Consider the following 17966-nt stretch of genomic DNA (forward strand, 5'->3'; position numbering starts at 1 on the left):
TCACAGGGTCCAGATCTAAATAATGTCAGAATTTATGAATTCTGATACATTTAACCAATAAAATATATGCCTATGTGTCTTGGTAACTAAGGGTTAATTTTAAGCTAAAGACCCAGATTAATACCACAGGTCACATTGCAGTAGAATGGCTCGATGAATAAGATGATATCTTTATTAGTCACATGTACATCGAAATACACAGTGAAATGCCTCTTTGCGTAGAATGTTCTGGGGCAGCCCGCAAGTGTCGCCACACTTCCGGCACCAACATAGCATGCCCACAACTTCCTAAACTGTACATCTTTGGAATGAGAGAGGAAACTGGAGCACCCGGAGGAAACCCACGCAGTCACGGGGAGAACGTACAAACTCCTTACAGACAGTGGCCGGAATTGAACCTGGGTCGCTGGCGCTGTAATAGCGTTACGCCAAACACTACACCACTGTGCCTGCCCCATAAATTGTAATAGTGTTGTGTAACTCCTTCACTTGAAGCACTAGTATAAACCACCATAGGCGTGTTAAAATGGAAGTTGAAGGAATGACAAAAGATTGCCTATGTTTAAAGAAAACATGCAATGATACAAGCAATTAATAAGATCTGTCAAAATCTCTCAAACCTCAGAAAAGATGTAACACAGTCTTTCTCCTGCTATTAAATAATTAAAATACATGGTACAGAAAGGATATTAAGGCACTCGAAACCAAAACTGAACAACAGAGCAAAGAGGAAGTAATCTGGAAATGTGTTGTTGAAGTAAACACAACAGTTAGGGGATCATAAATTGCTGACAGCAAGAGATTTGGTACTGTTTATAACAGATGAAGTGCTTTTATGTTCGGAACTGGGATACATGGTCAGAGAATGCTGAAGAACTCCATACACAGTAAAGATACTTGGAATGCTTTTTCAATTGTGGAAGAACTCTGCAGGTCAACCAGTAGCCATGGGGAGAAAAAGACAGCTGACGTTTGATGAAGGGTCCTTAACCTGAAACACTGATTTTGTTTCTCTCCCTATGGATGCCATTGCCCTGCTGAATGTTTCTAGTATTTTCTTTTTCTGATTTATTGGATGATAGCCACATTGAACTACAAAGGTGATAAAGGAACCAATATTTTTAAATTGTGTAAACAAGATGGAATGGCATGGAGGGACAATGATAAAAAAAAAGAAAAAAGTCAGTTATTTGCAGTTGTTAGAAGGATCACTAATGAGCCAGCCAGTCATATGTCTAATCCGGTGATGGCAAATATATGCTCGTTTCAGGTTGTGTTATTGCTTTACAATTAACGTGTTGTAATTGAATACTGAATAAAGTGGACTATAGAAATTCTGTGAGCAAAAAATACAAACTGCTGGAGGAACTCAGAGGATCAAATAGCATCCGTGGAGGCAGATGGATGGTCGACGCTTTGGGTCAAGACCCCTGTCCTTGATGCAGGACTCAACCCAAAACATTGACATCCTGCATCAGGGCAGGTGTCTTGTCTTAAAACGTCAATCACTCCTGCCTCCACAGATGGTGTCTGACCTGTCAAATTCTTCCAACAGTTTGCTTTTTGCTCCAGATTACAGTGTCTACAGTCTCTCCTTTGGAAATTCCTTCATCAGAAAATCTACTGCCAAATCTTTAGAAAGTCCCATTAATTATACTGGAACAGTTTTGTTTATTTCAAAGACACACTGATAGAAGAACAATGATGACTACACCCAAATCACAATAGAACTTAACTGCATAACCACAGACCTATACAGCAGGACAATTTCCGTATTTAGACATTACCTTCATCAGGTGTTGCTAGTTTCTGAACTTCCCCATTTCTCTGTTCCGTGGACCTTAACTGATTATCCTTCTGTTAAAAGAAAAGAACTGAAGTATGAATAAAAACTGTAAATGAAGTAACACAAATTTTGTGGGTAAGTGGAGGATACCTTTTCAGGAGTGTTGGATCTTCTTGTTCTTTTCATAATTTGCTCAAGTCTCTAGAACATACAAAATTCAAATAAGGGATTTACTGTATTTATTAAAAATAATGCTTCAATGCATCAATTTCATTTTAAATGAGTATCTAATTCAAAATAAATGACATGATAGAATGCTGTTTAATAATTAAAACAAAGGAAGTCACTATTCAGCCAATTACTACGAACAGTAATATTATTTCCTCACTTAAAAGCATTTATTCTAAATTCATTTTAATGTTTTTCCCTTTTCTTCAAATAAATGATTATCCAAAGCTTGTTTTAAATAATTATTAGATAACTATTCACTTCAGGTAAACTGTAAATACTTGAATAAACCATTTGAAAACAATTCTCACTTTTCCATATGTTTCACTGATAATTTGAATATTACCTCTACCTAACCTCTTCACCAGTGAAAATAATTTATCACCGTTTGCTCTTTAAATCTTTTAGAACTTGATACATGCATTCAATCACCAAAGTGTTTCTATTCCAACGAAAGTAGATCAACCACCACCCTCCCTCCCCCATTCCCCCAAATTCTGTTTTAAGATTTTTTTCATTATTATATCTTATTTCTAGAATAATTGTGGTGAATCCTATCTGTATCTATTCTTTGACTCTTTAATGGGGTGACCAGCATTGTTCTCAATATTCAAACTATTGCAGTCAGTGTTTGTAGAAATTCAATGAACTAGCATAGAAAATCTAAAATGTTATTTCTCTTACAGCCTTTTCTACTTGCTTAATAATTTCAATGAGCATTCTATCAAGGGCTTCTTCAATCTACCAAGTGGACATGTAAAAACTTGACCCAACTTTTATGTATCAGTGGGCATTGGGGTAAAAATGCTTAAACCATGCAATTCAAGTGGAGGCCAAGGAAACAAACTGCCATCATCCATCCACATGCTCACTTGAAAGATGATTAAGGAGAGGTTTGTTCAAAGCTTACTACAATGGTTATTAAAATACCTTGGTGAATAGTTAGGAGCTTCCTAGGCTCCTGGAGTAAACAAGTGTTTAAGGTAAGATCAAGGAGATTTTAAAGTAAAGGCTGGAAAAATAACAAATGGCTCCTGGATCATCACTTGGTTGATTGGAAGATACGTTGGAACACACACAAAAGCATTCTGGCAGAAGCAATGGTAGTTAATAGACATTTTGTGAAAAGCTGCAATCTTGCCCATTAACATTTTTGTTTAAACAGAGCTGCATTTGATAACCTGTCCATTCCTGACAAACTAAGACCTTGGACATGAGAAGCTAAAATCTCCAAGCTCACTGTGTTCTCCAGTAAACTTACCCAAGAACAAAGAAATTGCAAGAGGACTAGAATATAAAAGTGAGGATGTACTGCTCTGGATTTATAAGGCATTGTTCAGACCTCACTTGGAATATTGAGAGAAATTTTAGGCCCTGTATCTAAGGAAAAGTGTGCTGGCCCTGGAGGGGGTCCAGAGGAGGTTCACAAGAATGTCCTGGGAATGAAAGGCTTAACGCATGAGGAACATTTAATGGCTCTGGGCCTGTACTCGATGGAGTTCAGAAGGATGAGGGATGATCTCATGAAACCTACTGAATACTGAAAAGGCCTGGATAGAGAGGACTGGCTCCATTAGTAGGAGAGTCTACAAGGCACAGCCCTCAGAATAAAAGTCCCTTTAGAACTGAGGTGAGGAGGAATTTCTTCAGCCAGAGTGTGGTGAATCTGTGGAATTTGTTGCCACAGAGGGCTGTGAAGGCCAAGTTATTAGGTATATTTAAGGCAGAGAGTGATAGGTTATTGATGGGTAAAAATGTTATGGGAAGAAGGCAGGAGAATGGGGGTTGAAAAAAAAAATCAGCCATGATGAATGGCGGAACAGGCTCAATGGGATGAATGACCTATTTCTGCTCCTATATCTTGTGGAATATCTGGTAACCGTTGGCACATACAGCCAGATACTGGGATAGCTGTGTATGCGCAAAAAATGACGGTTTACATGCAAAGTCTTTTCATTCTTAGATAGTCCCTCAGGAGAGTGTACAGCTTGCTTCCACTCCAGACTGTAGGTTTTGATCTAGCCAAGGAGACCAGTGGGGCAGATGGATGGGTTGGAAGGTGGTACACTACTTCCACCATTTATGATAGCCTTCAGTGTGCCCTTTTCAATGAATGTTGTCTTTTCAATGAATGTCTTTTCAATGCTCTTCTCCATTTTGGGGGATAATGGGCTAGGGGTCCCATGAATTGGTGGAGATGTTAAACATTTGAGAAGTCTTTGAGAACATCTTTGAATCTTTTCCTTTGTCCACGTGGCAATCTATTGTTGTGACAAAGCTTTGAAGAAAGGGTTCATTTTTGGAGCTTGGTATTGAGCACGTGAATGATGTATCCATTGGAGCAGACCCAGTGTAATTACGTATGAATGAGGAGTACTAGGCCACTCAGCTCCTTTTTTCAATAAGATCATGCTTAATCTGTCTGAAAACTGAACTCTTCATTTCTACCTACCATGGATAGTCTTTTGCCCATTATCAAGAATGTAGGTATTTTTAAGGCAGAAGGAGATAAAGACTCTGCTTCCACTGAGGAAGAAAATTCCAAGGAACAACCACCATAGAGCATAGAACAATACAGCACAAATAAAGGTCCTTCAGCCCACCTTGTCTATGCCAAACATGATGCCAATCTAACTAGTCCCATCTGCCTGCACATGGTTTATATCCCTCCATTCCCTGACTGTTCATGTGGGTCTAAATACTTTGTATACATTGCTATCATATCTGCCTTAACATCCTCCCATGGCAGTGTGTTCCATGTACCCACCACTGTGTAAACAAAAAAAAACTTGCCTTGCACATTTCCTTCAAATTTTCCACCTCTTTTAAACTTATGCCCTCTAGTATTTGACATTTCCACTCAGGGAAAAAGACCATCTAACCCATTTATGCCTCTTGTAATTTAATATACTTCTATCAGGTTGCCCATCAGCCTCTAATGCTCTAGGGGAAAACAATCCAAGTTTGTCCAACCTCTCCTCATAGCCAATACTCTCTAATCCAGGCAACATCCTGCTAAACCTCTTCCACACCCTTCCTGTAAGTGTAGCGACCAGAACTGCACTCAACACTCCAAATGTGGCCTAACTATAAAGTTTTATACAACTGCAACGTGATTCAATGCCCTGACCAATGAAGGCAAGCAAGCCGTATGCCTTCTTTACCACTCTATCCACTTTTGTTGGCACTTTCAGGGAGCTATGGCCTTGCACCCCAAGATCCCTCTGTGTAATAATGCTCCCACGAGTCCTGCTATTTACTGTATACTTTCCTCTTGCATTTGACCTCCCAAAATGCAACACCTCACACTTGTTCGGATTAAACCGCATCTGGCATTTCCCCGCCCATGTTTGCAACTGATATCATATATATATCCTGCTGTAGCCTTTGACAACCTTCTGCACTATCTGCAACTCTGCTAATTATCACGTTCTCTGCAAGTTTACTAATCAGACCCCCTATATTTTCATACAGATCATTGATATATATCAAAAACAGCAGAGGTCCCAGTACTCATCCTCGTGTAACACCACTGGTCAACAAACCTCCTGTCAGAGAAACACCCCTCTACCACTACTGTCTTCCACGACCAAGCTAATTTTGATTTCAACATACCAACTCACCATGGATCAATTTAACCTCAGAAAAAAATTGTGTCCCATCCCCGTCTTAAATGTGAAACTCATTTTTAGGTAGTGATCCCTACTTCCAGATTTTTCTTCTACCGTCTAGATGATGATACAGGAGCTTGCAAGCCCAGATAACTAGACTCAAAGGACAGTTTCTTCCCTACTGTTATGACGCTTCAGAACCAAACACCTCTTTTACATCCCCTTCCCAGTGGTGCTGCCACATTTTCAAACTTTTAATTCTAGCTCCTTCATTATTGTTACATTAGCATTTCTTATTGCTATACCTCAGTTTGCACTTTGCATCATTCCATTATTTTTGCACTCATCGCTGTATTTATTACTACGTATACTATTTACTCTGCGAGTAAGGAATTTTATTGTATCCTGGATGTATATGATAATAAGCGAATCTGAATCTTAATGAGGAAACTCTCTCCACATCTAATCTGTCAAGATCCTATGCATTTAAATTAAGACCCCTCTCACTCTTTTCAGCTCCAGTAGAGAGAAACCTAGTTTGCCCAATCTTTCCTCAGAAGTCAATCTACCCATTCCAGCTATCAGTCTTCTCTTAACTGCTTCCAACACATTAACATACTTCATTAAATGAGACCAATACTGTGCAAAGTACTCCAGATATAATCTAAGGATTCATCTACATAACATAATTACAATCTCTCTACTTTTGTTTTCAACTGTCTTCACAATAAATGGGATTGATACCCGCAATGACTAAAGCAGATCATTCAACCGCACCAAGCCATTTATTTGTCTTTGAGATGTCAGTGGTGAAAATTAACAATCAAGAATGCTGACCACACTCGTGGTAAATGTGGCTTCTCTTTAAATGTACAGATAGATTATGTAAGCCTGTGATGGGCGCAGAATAAAGACTGTAGAATAAGGAAACAGAATCAGGTTCATTAACACTGACGTAGGTCGTGAAATTTGTTGTTTTGCGGCAGCAGTACAATGCAAGACATAAAAATTACTATAACTTACAAAATAAATAAATAGTGCAAAAAAAAAGGAAGAGCGAAATAGCATTTATGGACCGTTCAGAAATCTGATGGCGGAGGGAAAAACAGCTGTTCCTAAGTTGCTGAGTGTTAAGGAAGCTATAAAGATAGTACCTCAGACAGGCTTCTGTTGTCACATTCAATATTGGACTGCTATCAAAGAGAATACAATGGATATTACTGAAGTCATTGGGAGGAGCATTGCCTGGGAAGTGAACCGTTTGCTCCAGACTCGATTGTTACTGTAGTTGGAAGAATGGTGCTGATTCAGTTAGGTAGACCCAAAAAGACATAAGTAACCAGGATCAATCAGCCAAGTTGCATATATAACCAAACAAGAGCAGAGTTACTGTTAAAATGAGAGAGAACTGGGTTGGAGGGGAATACAAGGGAGACTGTGGGGTCACAGAGTTCCCAAATATGATCTACCATGTACACTAAAATTAACCGATTTCAGTTGGTAAGTAAATTTCCTTGAGTAAATCTAATAAATTAAGGTTGGCCCAATGCTGTTCAACAATTCCTGCTGGAAAATGCAGCTAAAGGAATGTTGGATATGAATATTCTGCACCTTATTGTTCAAATTTTGCTATTGCTTACCATCAGCTGATGGAAAATGACCTGAAAATTGGAGAATGGCCAACAACTGTACTATAACCAACATGATTACAGCCCCTCACAACATCAAGGATGAAAACCACAACTTCAACTATAAAGTCAAATTTTACCTTTTTCCTTTCCATACGTTCTAGTTCTTCCTTTTGAAAATGCTCTTCACGTTCTTTTCTGAGCTTCTCAGCATCCTCTCGAGCACGAGCATCTTCCTCTTTCTACAAACACATCAAATGCACAAAACAGACTCTGAAAATGCCATAAGCACTCAAGTAGTTTTAAACCGAAACCTAATGAGGTAAAAATTCAGACTGCTGATTACAAACAATCAGGTAGACTAAATGGAATATCATGACCTTTCCATTATCCATACTACTACCAATAACAAAACATTTGTTCAGGTCCAGATGGAATTTTGATCACTGTGCTTTATTACTCAGTGTCTTGGTATTTTTATTTTTATAATAAATCTAGAACATTTTAAAAAAGTGAGTTTTGTCAGAAAACAAAATTCTGGCCCAGCCTTTACTCCCAATAATATCGGCTATAAGAGCATTCAAGGGAAGGGCCTCAGCAGTATGCCATTAGGGGCCTATTCACGACCATGCCCTATCTGACACCTCTGGGCTGTGGAAAAGGGGCTGAATCCAGCTTTGTTTAGCCCATTACATTCTTGGGAGGGACTGAGGAATTATCACACCTATTGACTATTGAGGGAAGTACACCAAGATTAGTTTAAAAGCACTGCAGCTTCAAGTCAAGCAGTACCATGTATCCAGGCAAGAACTGAAATGGAGGAATAACGCACAAGACAACCTTAACAGAGTCGTAGCCAGTGCTGCTATCAATAAGCTCCTGGCATCTGAGATTTAAAAGGGTTCCTGGTCTTAGCAAGAATATACCAAATAAAGTCATTGATTTCCCATAGTTACAAAATGTTACTACTTCTTTGACACCCAACACTCATGATAATGCTGCATTTTTGTAAAAACATATTTAAAGCCTTTGACAGATAATGGCAGAAACAAGAACAGAAAATGCTGGAAACACTCAACAGGCAATGCAGAATCTGTTAAAGGAGAAATGTTTTGGGTCTGGGACCCTTCGGCAGAAATGGGAAAGGGAAGAAGAGAGTCACAGAGTTGTATAGCACAGAAACATTCCCTTTGGCCTAACTCATCCCTGCCAACCCAGGTGCCTTCCTGAGCTAATCCCATTGGCCAGCATTTGGTCCATATCCTTCTAAACCTTTTCTATCCATGTCCCTATCCAAACATCTTTTAAACATTGTAATTATACTTGCCTCTACAGTTTCCTCTATATACCCACCACCCTTAGTGTGGAAAAATGAGCCCCTCAGTCCCCTTTAAATCTTTCCCTACTCACCTTAAACCTACGCCCTCCATTCCCAGCAACATCCTTGCAAATCTTTTTTGCACCCTCTCTAATCACATTATTCCTGTAGTATGACCAGAATGCACACGATACTCCAGATGCAGTCTCACCAATGTCTTATTCAGCTGCAACATGATGTCCCAACTCTTGAACTTAATGCCCTGTCCAATGAGGCAAGCGTGCCATACACCTTCTCCACTACCTTGTCTACCCGTGTTGCCACTTTCAGGGAACTATGTATTTTTACCCCTAGGTCTTACCGTTCTGCAACACTCCCCAGGGCCCTGGCATTCTGGGTATGTCCTGCCCTGGTGCAACTTCCCAGAATGCACCACTTCACACTTGTCGGAGTTAAATTCCATCTGTCATTCCTTTGCCCACTTTCTCAGTTGATCTAGATCCTTTTGTAACCTTAAACATCCTTCTTCACTGTCCACCACACTACCAATTTTAGTGTCATCCGCAAACTTACTAATCATGCCACCTATATTCTCATCCAAATCGTTAATACACATGACAAACAACTGGGGACCCAGCACTGATCCTTGTGCCACACCATTGGTTCCAGACCTCCAATCTGAAAAATAAGCCACTCTCTGACTCCATCCATTAAACTAATTTTGTATCCAACTGGCTAGCTCACCTGGAATCCCATGCGATCTAATCTTCCAGACCAGCCTTGCTAAAGTACCTTGTCTTGCTAAAGTCCATGTAGACAATGCCTACTTCCCTGCCCTGGTCAATCCTTTTGGTCACCTCTTCAAAAAAAAACTCATTCGTGAGATACATTTTCCCACGTACAAAGCCATGCACAAACCATCTCTAATCAGTCCTTTCCAAATGCACATCTTCTCCCTCAGAATCCCTTCCAATAAATTATACACCACTGATGTTAGTCTCACTGGCCTGGAGTTCTCTGGCTTGTCTTTGCAGTCCTTATATAAAGGTGTAACATTAGCCACCCTCCAGTCTTCTAGTACTTCACTCATGGCTAAGGAAGATACAAAAGTCTCTGCCAGGGCCCCAGCAATTTCTTCCATTGCTTCCCACAAAATCCTAGGATACACTTGTTCAGGTCCCTGGGATTTATCCACTTTTATACACCTCACGGATGCCAACAGCCCCTCTAATGTCAATCACTGTCCCTTTCCAGAATTCCCTCGCTTCCTTCTTCACAGTAAATACAGACAAGAAGTATTCATTTAAAATCTCGCCTATCTCCCATGGCTCCACGCATAGGTGAATACACTGATCATTAAGGTGACCCATTCGTTCCCTCATTACCTTTTGTTATTAATATACATATAGAATATTTTAGGATTCTCCTTTACCTTATCTGCCAAGGATATTTCATGTTCTCTTTTTGCCCTCCCAATTTCCTTCTTAACTGTACTCCTACATCCCTTATACTCAACAGATGCACTTGATCCCAACTGCTTATCCCTCCTCCTTTTTCCTGACTAGAGCCTGAGTATCTCTTGTCAGGTTACTCCTGCCAGCCTTGCCCTTCACTCTAACAGGAACATGTTAGCCTTGAACTCTCCCCATCTCATTTGCCAGACATCCCTTTACCTGCTAACAGCTTCAACCAATCAACCTTTGCAAGTTCCTGTCTAATGGTGTCAAAAATTAGTCTTGTCCTAATTTAGCACTTTAATCTGTGGACCAGTCCTACCTTTTTCCATAACTATTTTAAAACTAATAGAATTATGGTCACTGGTTCCAAAATGCTTCCCTGTCAACACTTCAGCCACTTGCCCAGCCTCATTTCCTGAAAGAAGGTCGAGTGGTGGTAGGACCTCTACATGCTGCTTCAGAAATCTTTCCTGGACAGATTTAAATTCTGCCCCATCTAATCACTTAACACAATGACAGTCCCAGTCGATATTAGGGACGTTAAAAATCACCTACTATTACAACCCTATTATTCCTCCAGGTATCTGCGATCTCCCTACATATTTGCTCCTCTAATTCCTGTACACAATAGGTGTGTCCAGAGTATAATCCCATCAGTGTGATCCCTCTCTTCTTAGTTCTAAATTCTACCCATGTAGCCTTACTGAACATGCCCCCAAGAACTGCCATGATGCTCCCCCTAATCAAAAACACAACTTGCCCTCTCTTACCTCCACCACTATCATGCCTGTAGCATCCGTACTCCAGAACACTGAGCTGCCAGTCCTGCCCATCCCTCAGCCATGTTTATGTCATAGCTATATCACAATCCCATGTGCCTATCCATGTCCTGACATCATCCACTTTACCTGTCAGGCTTCTTGCATTCAAATAAATGCAGTTTAGCCTATCACACCTTCCTCTCTCCCTATCCTACCTACAGGCTTGCTTGCATTAATTTCTTTACCTGCCTCAACTTTCTCATCTGCCATTTTACTACTTTGGGTCTCACCCTACAGCGAGACTCGATTAATCCCTCCCAGTAGGTCCAGCAAATCACCCTGCCATGATATTGGTCCCCCTTCAGTTCAGGTACAACTCATCCCTCTTGTACAGGTCCCTGGTGCCCCAGACAAGATCTCAATGGTCCAAGGATTCGCTCCCTCCTGCACCATCTCCTCAGCTATGCATTCATCTGCCTATCCTCCTATTTTTACCATCACTAGTGCATGGCACCAGGAGTAATCCAAATACAAGTTAGTTTTCAGTGGGAGAGATAGTGGGGATGTGTAGAACAAAGGGAATATTTCTGATAGGGTGTCCAAATGGCTTAATGAGGCAGTTACCATTAAGCTTCTTTGTCTGTGCAATTTGTCCCATATGGTGAGGCTGTAGGACATGCCCAGCAAGACAAACTATACGATTAGAATAAGAAAAACTGAGTTAATATTTCAGGCAGAAATGGCCAGCTCTGAAACTTTGTCTGTTTCTGAGTGAGCTGCCTTAAAAGGTAAATTAGATATCGAGTCCAGAAGGCTGGAATATGGTTAAGTGAAAGATGAGGTACTGTTCTTCAAGCTTGCTTTGAGCCTTGTTGCAACAGTCCAGGATGTCACAGACAGAAAGGTCAGAGTGGGAGTGGGATGGTGAATTAAATTGTCAGGCAACTGGAAGCTCAGTTACATTTGCAGACTGAGCAAAGGTGCTTTGTAAAGCAATCACCCAATTTGTGTTTGGTTTCTCCAGTGTACAGAAGACCACATCGTGAATGCCAAATGCAATACACCAGATTGGAAGAAGTGCAAATGATAGAGGCATGCTGATTTAACTCATCAGCAATTTGTTTTTAATGCAGTTGCACATCGAATTTTACAGGCATCAAGTCACACAATGTATTAGCACATTATCCAAAAGGCTAATAACGTTTTTTTCTCCATTTTATTTGCTTGCTTTGAAAGTTGTGAAGGATTCAATTAATTGTTATTGCATCTGGTCTGAAGCTTCGCTCAGCTGGTTGCCAAGCCAATGGACAATAAACTGGTGACAAGAAAAAAAAATCCCTCAGTAAGGAAATGTCCACATTGTGGACATTGTGTTTTTGCTGTCAAAACTAGGAGAGGGGTGGGAAAATTGGCTAAGAGGTTATACTGGATTTTGTTTTAATAAATACTTCTCAGGACAGAAAGAGGCCATTCTGACTCTCAGGGAGTGAGCCCCCAAGTCCCATTCCCCATCTATTTCATTGTAGCATGCAACTTATTTTCTCTCAAAACATGCCCACCAATGCCCCTTTGATTCTTTGTGCCATTAACATATATTAATAGATAATTTAAAGTAGCCAATTGACCCACCAGGTTAGTTTGGGATGTGGGAGGAAACCAAGGCACCTGGAGGAAACCCATACAGTCATGGAAAGAATGTGCAAACTCTGCACAGATAGCACCCGAGGTTACGGTCGAATCTAGCTCCTTGGAGCAGTGAGGCAGCAGTATTAATGCTGCATCACCACACCATCCTTCTTCAGTATTCCTTTATGGGGAAAAAAGTTACAAATCATTCAGTGCAATGACTAATTGGCTATCCCTGCCCTGTACACTGCTTCTATTCCTTGATGCATTCCTTTCCAGTTATGGAATACACAAGGTTTATCAGAGGATGCAGATATATTTAGATTACTTCAACAGCTGTCCCTACACGGCAACTGTGTGAGGACCAAAATCATGTAATGCGCAAGAGTTTTCCAAAGGGACATTACAATTACTCAGAACATAAAACAGTACAACACAGTACAGGCTCTTAGGGCCACAACGTTGTGTCAACCTATATAAACCTACTTCACGACAAATCCAACCCTTTCCTCCTACACAGCCTTTATCCCTCCATTTTTCTTACATCATATGCCTGTCCAACAGTCTTTTAAATGTCCCTTTTGTATCAGCCTCTACCACCACCCCCCGGCAGTGTGTTCCAGGCACCCATCACTCTGTGTAAAAAAAAACCTACCTCTGACATCTCCCCTAAAATTTCCTCCACTCACCTTAAACAGATGCCTTCTGGTATTGGCCATTGCCACACTGGGAAAAAGGTGCTGGCTGTCCACTCTATCTATGCCTCTCATAATCTTATATACCTCTATCAAGGCGCCTCTCATCCTCCTACGCTCTTAAGACAAATGCCCTAGTTGGCTCAACTTTTCCTCAACAAGACATGTTCTCTAATCCAGGCAGGATTCTGGTAAATCTCCTCTGCACCCTCTCTAAAGCTTCCACATCCCTTCCATAATAAGGCGACCAGAACTGAACACAATACTCTAAGTATAGTCTAACCAGAGTTTTATAGAGCTGCAACATTATCTCACGGCTCTTGAACTCAATCCCCCAACTAATGAAGGTTAGCACACCATACACCTTCTTAACCACCCAAAGTGAGTGGCAACTTTGAGTGATCTGTGGACTTGGACCCCAAGATACCCTTGTTCCTCCACAAAGCTAAGAATCCTGCCATTAACGTTATACTCAGTCTTCAAGTTCGATCTTCCAGACTGTATCACTTCACACTTATCCGAATTGAACTCCAACTGCCACTTCTCCACCCAGCTCTGCATCCTGTCTATATCCCGATGTAACCTACGACACCTTCTACACTATCCACACCACTTACCTTTGTGTCATCTGCAGACTTACTAAGCATATACACTACATCCACCACTCTACCTTCATCAATGTTTTGTCACCTCCTCAAAAAACTCAATTAGGCTCGTGAGGCATGACCTGCACCTCACAAAGCCATGCTGACTATCCTTAATAAGACTATGCTTCTCTAAATGCTCATAAATCCTGTCCCAAAGAATCCTCTACAATAGTTTGCCCACCACTGATGCAAGACTCACTGGTCTATAATTCCCAGGATTATCCCCATGACCTTTCTTGAACAAGGGAACAATATTTGCCATCCTCCATTCCTCTGGTATCATTCCTGTGGCCAGGGAGGACATAAAGATCATAGTCAACACCCCAGCAATCTCTTCCCTCGCTTCCCATAGTAACCTGGGGTATATCCTGCCCAGCCCCAGGGACTTAACTATTCCAATGTTTTTCAGAAGCTCCAACACTGCCTTTCTTAAACTCGATGTGCTCCAGCACATTATCCTGTTCTACGCTGACCTCACATTCATCTAAGTCCCTCTCCCTAGTGAACACTGATGGAAGGTATTCATTAAGGACCTCCCCTACCTCCTCCACATCCAGGCACATGTTCCCCCCTTTATCCTTGAACAGTCCTACCCTCATTCTAGTCATCCTCCTGTTCTTCACGTACATGTAGAATGCCTTAGGATTAAGGAAAACCCTATTCGCCAAGACCTTCTCATGTCCCTTTCTAGCTCTCCTAAATCCCTTAAGATCTCTCCCAGCTACCTTATAATTCTCAAGAGCCCTGTATGATTTTTGCTTCCTAAACTTTAAGTATGCTTCCTTCTTCCTCTTGACTAAATGTTCCACCCCTCTTTTCAACCATGGTTCCTTCACCCTACCATCCCTTTCTTGTCTCAGTGGGACAAACCTATCCAGAACCCCATGCAAGTGTTCCCTAAACAACCACCACATTCCTGCGGTACATTTCACTGAGAGCATCTGTTCCTAATTTACATTCCCAAGTTCCCACCTATTACCATCATAATACACCCTCCCACAATTAAATACTTTCCCAGATCATCTGCTCCTACCCTTGTCCATGGCTATGCTAAAGGTCACTATCTCTGAAATGCTCGCCCACTGAGAGGACTATCACCTGACCAGATTCATTGCTCAGTACTATATCCAGTATGGCCTCTCCTCTGGTCGGCCTGTCCACATACTGTGTCAGGAATCCTTCCTGGACACATCTAATAAATTCTGCCCCATCTAAACCTTTTGCACTAAGGAGGTGCCAATCAATATGAGGGAAGTTGAAGTCACCCAATGACAACAACCATATTATTTTTGCACCTTTCCAAAATCTGTCTACTTATCTGCTCCTCAGTGTCCTGTTTGCTACTGGGGGGCCTATAGAATACTCCTATTAGAGCGATCGCTCCCTTCCTGTTTCTGACTTCCACCCACACTGACTCAGTAGATGATCCCGCCACAACGTCCTCCTTTTCTGCCGCCGTGATACTATCCCTGATTAGCAACGTCACTCCCCGCACCCCCCTTTTACCTCTGTCCTTATCCCATTTGAAACATCTAAACTTCAGAACATCAAGCAGCCAATCCTGTCCTTGCGACAGCCAAGTCTCTGTAATGGCTACAACATCATAATGCTCTAAGATCATCACCCTTATTCTTAATACTTCTCACATTAAAGTAAACACATTTCAACTCATCCAGCTGACAGCATTTACGCCCTATCCACTGCCTATCCTTCCTCAGTTTCTCTGCACATTGTATCGACCTTTACACCAACTGCTCCATCATCTGACCTAACACTCTGGTTCCCATCCCACTGCCAACCTAGTTTAAACCCTCCCCAACAGCTCTAGCAAACCTGCCCACAAGGACATTGGTCCCTCTCGAGTTCCAATGATTCACAAATCTGAAACCCTGCCCCAACTCATCAGCCACACAGTCATCTGCCATATCTTCCTATTCTTGCCCTTACTGGTGCATGGCACAGGCAGCAATCCAGAGGTTCTTGAGGTTCTGCTTTTTAGCTTCCTCCCCAACTCCCTATATTCACTCTTCAAGACCTCATCCCTTATCCTAGCTACATTGTTGGCACCAATGTATCCCATGACTTCTGGCTGCTCACCATCCCCCTTAAGAATGCTGTGGACTCAATCCAAGACGTCCCTGACCCTGGCACCTGGGAGGCAACATACCATCTCATTCTTGCCCATAGAATCTCACGTCTGTTCCCCTGACCAATGAATACCCTATCACTTTTGCCCTCATCTTCTCCTCACTTCCCTTCTGAGCCACAGAGCCATACTCAGTGCCAGAGACCTGGCCACTGTGACTTTCCCCTGGTAGGTCATCCTCCTCAACGGTATCCAAAGTGATATACTTGTTATTGAGGGGAATGGCCATAGGGTACACTGCACTGACTGCCTATTCGCTTTCCGTCTCCTGACAGTCACCCAGTTACCTGCATCCTGCAACCTAGGTGTGATTGCCTCCCTGTAAGTCCTCTCTATCAACCCCTCAGTCTCCCAAATGATCCAGAGTTCATCCAGCTCTAGCCCCCTAACACGGTCTGCAAGGAGCTGCAGCTGGATGCACTTCTCGCAGGTGTAGTCAGAGATACTGGAGGTCTCCCTGACTTCCCATATCCTGCAAGAGTAGCATACCACTGCCCTGAATGCCAATTCCCACTGCTCTGTGCAATAAGACCTGACCAGAACCTCACCTTAGCTTCCGCTCACTTCACGCCCAACTTCTTTTTATTGGCTGCTGCCAATTAGCCAATCAATGATTAACATGGCAATGACAACAACTTACAATCCTGCAGTGAGACAAGCCATACCATTAGATGAGAATGGCTGCTAGTAGGTGATTGCAGATCATGATAATTTTTGACTGCTGGGTTGTGGCAAGCAAGTAGTTATCCAACACAAAACACAAGAGCAAAACTTGACAATGAGTAACAAGTTGAGATGAATCAAATCACTTATATCTGTTAAAGGAATACCCAAAGGGTGGATTGGTCTACAATTATTCTTTATTTCATCTTGTTCTGGAGAAATCTTGTTCAAAAGACTATTCAGAATATGGCAACAATCTTATATGCTTAAGCAATCTTTATGTGCAGATGCATTCTTGTCATTTCCCTCAAGTCTCACAGGTCATTAACATTTAAGAGATTAGAGCCTGTAATAAAATTTCACCTTACTTTGCCGAATACACAAATGATGAAAAGATCAGTGACAATGAAAAAAAATGCAAATCTTATATACAGAATTAATAAAATGAACTCACTTGCTTTTGCAAACGCTCCCTTTCTTCTCTGTCTCTTTGAGCCTTTTCCTCTAGAAGTCGACGCTCCTCTTCAAGTTTTTGCTGTTGTTCTTGAAGTCTCTTTTCTTCTTCAAGTCTCCGAGCTTCCTCTTCACGGCGAGCTTTCTCTTCGTATTTTCGCCGCTGCATTTCTTCCTTCATTTGCCTTTATTTAACAGCAAACCATAAATATTGGTTCAGACGTGCAGAATAAGAGAGCACCACATTGAAAATCCTTTTCTAAAGAACATGCAGGTATCCAAAGGAGGATACCTTCATCTTAATAAAGAATCACACCCAATGTTAGATAATCTGTATACACCTTTCAAAATGCTGACAAACATTGCTCATTTAAAAAAGGCCAAATGCTGACACTGACACTCTGGACACAAAAATAAAACAAATTCCACCCCATTCACAAAGTCTTACCCACTCATCTAAGATGTAGCCAGGAATAACAATGACCTCCCTTCTTAATGATTCAGCATCCCAAGCTCAACTCAAAAAAAAAGGTTCTGGAATGTATTTCTCCAACTCTCCAATGCAGTCAAGTTCCCAAAAATTGTAATAACATGGAAATTACCCTAATTTCAAACTTCATGGAAAGCAAATAAAACTGCAAATGATGGAATCTGAACAAGCTGCAGATGGTAGAATCTGAAACTTCTTGGAAATCCATTCAAATGTGAATGCAGAGAACCCATATTTGTTGCACATTTTCCTGATCTATCACAGAGCATAACCAAAGTAACTGTGGTTGTTCTGAGCACTTTAGAGTCTGCATACCATGCTGTGCTGGCTAGGTATCTAATGGCACCTATCCACACACAGACTTTACAAGTGATATACATAGCAATTGTGGTTTAACATCTAAGTAGGCTGGGGTATGCCCATGAGGGTGTGTTTGCTTCCTTCCTTCCTTATTCAG

General features: G+C 41.4%; 1 protein-coding gene across 4 annotated transcripts in view; it reads right to left on the reverse strand.

Moving 5' to 3' along the window:
* The window catches only part of LOC127575423 (ensconsin-like), a 101687-nt gene that overhangs the window by 10816 nt on the left and 72905 nt on the right, over window positions 1-17966 (reverse strand). For all 4 annotated transcript variants that reach the window (XM_052025286.1, XM_052025283.1, XM_052025284.1 and 1 more), the window contains exons 12-15: window positions 17021-17204; window positions 7394-7495; window positions 1937-1987; window positions 1788-1857 (exon numbers count right to left, since the gene is read on the reverse strand). In XM_052025286.1, the coding sequence (XP_051881246.1) occupies window positions 1788-1857; window positions 1937-1987; window positions 7394-7495; window positions 17021-17204 (407 nt within the window). The remainder of the gene's footprint in view (window positions 1-1787; window positions 1858-1936; window positions 1988-7393; window positions 7496-17020; window positions 17205-17966) is intronic.

The sequence above is a fragment of the Pristis pectinata genome, chromosome 10 (assembly GCF_009764475.1).
Source record: "Pristis pectinata isolate sPriPec2 chromosome 10, sPriPec2.1.pri, whole genome shotgun sequence".
NCBI classification, from domain to species: Eukaryota; Metazoa; Chordata; class Chondrichthyes; order Rhinopristiformes; family Pristidae; genus Pristis; species Pristis pectinata.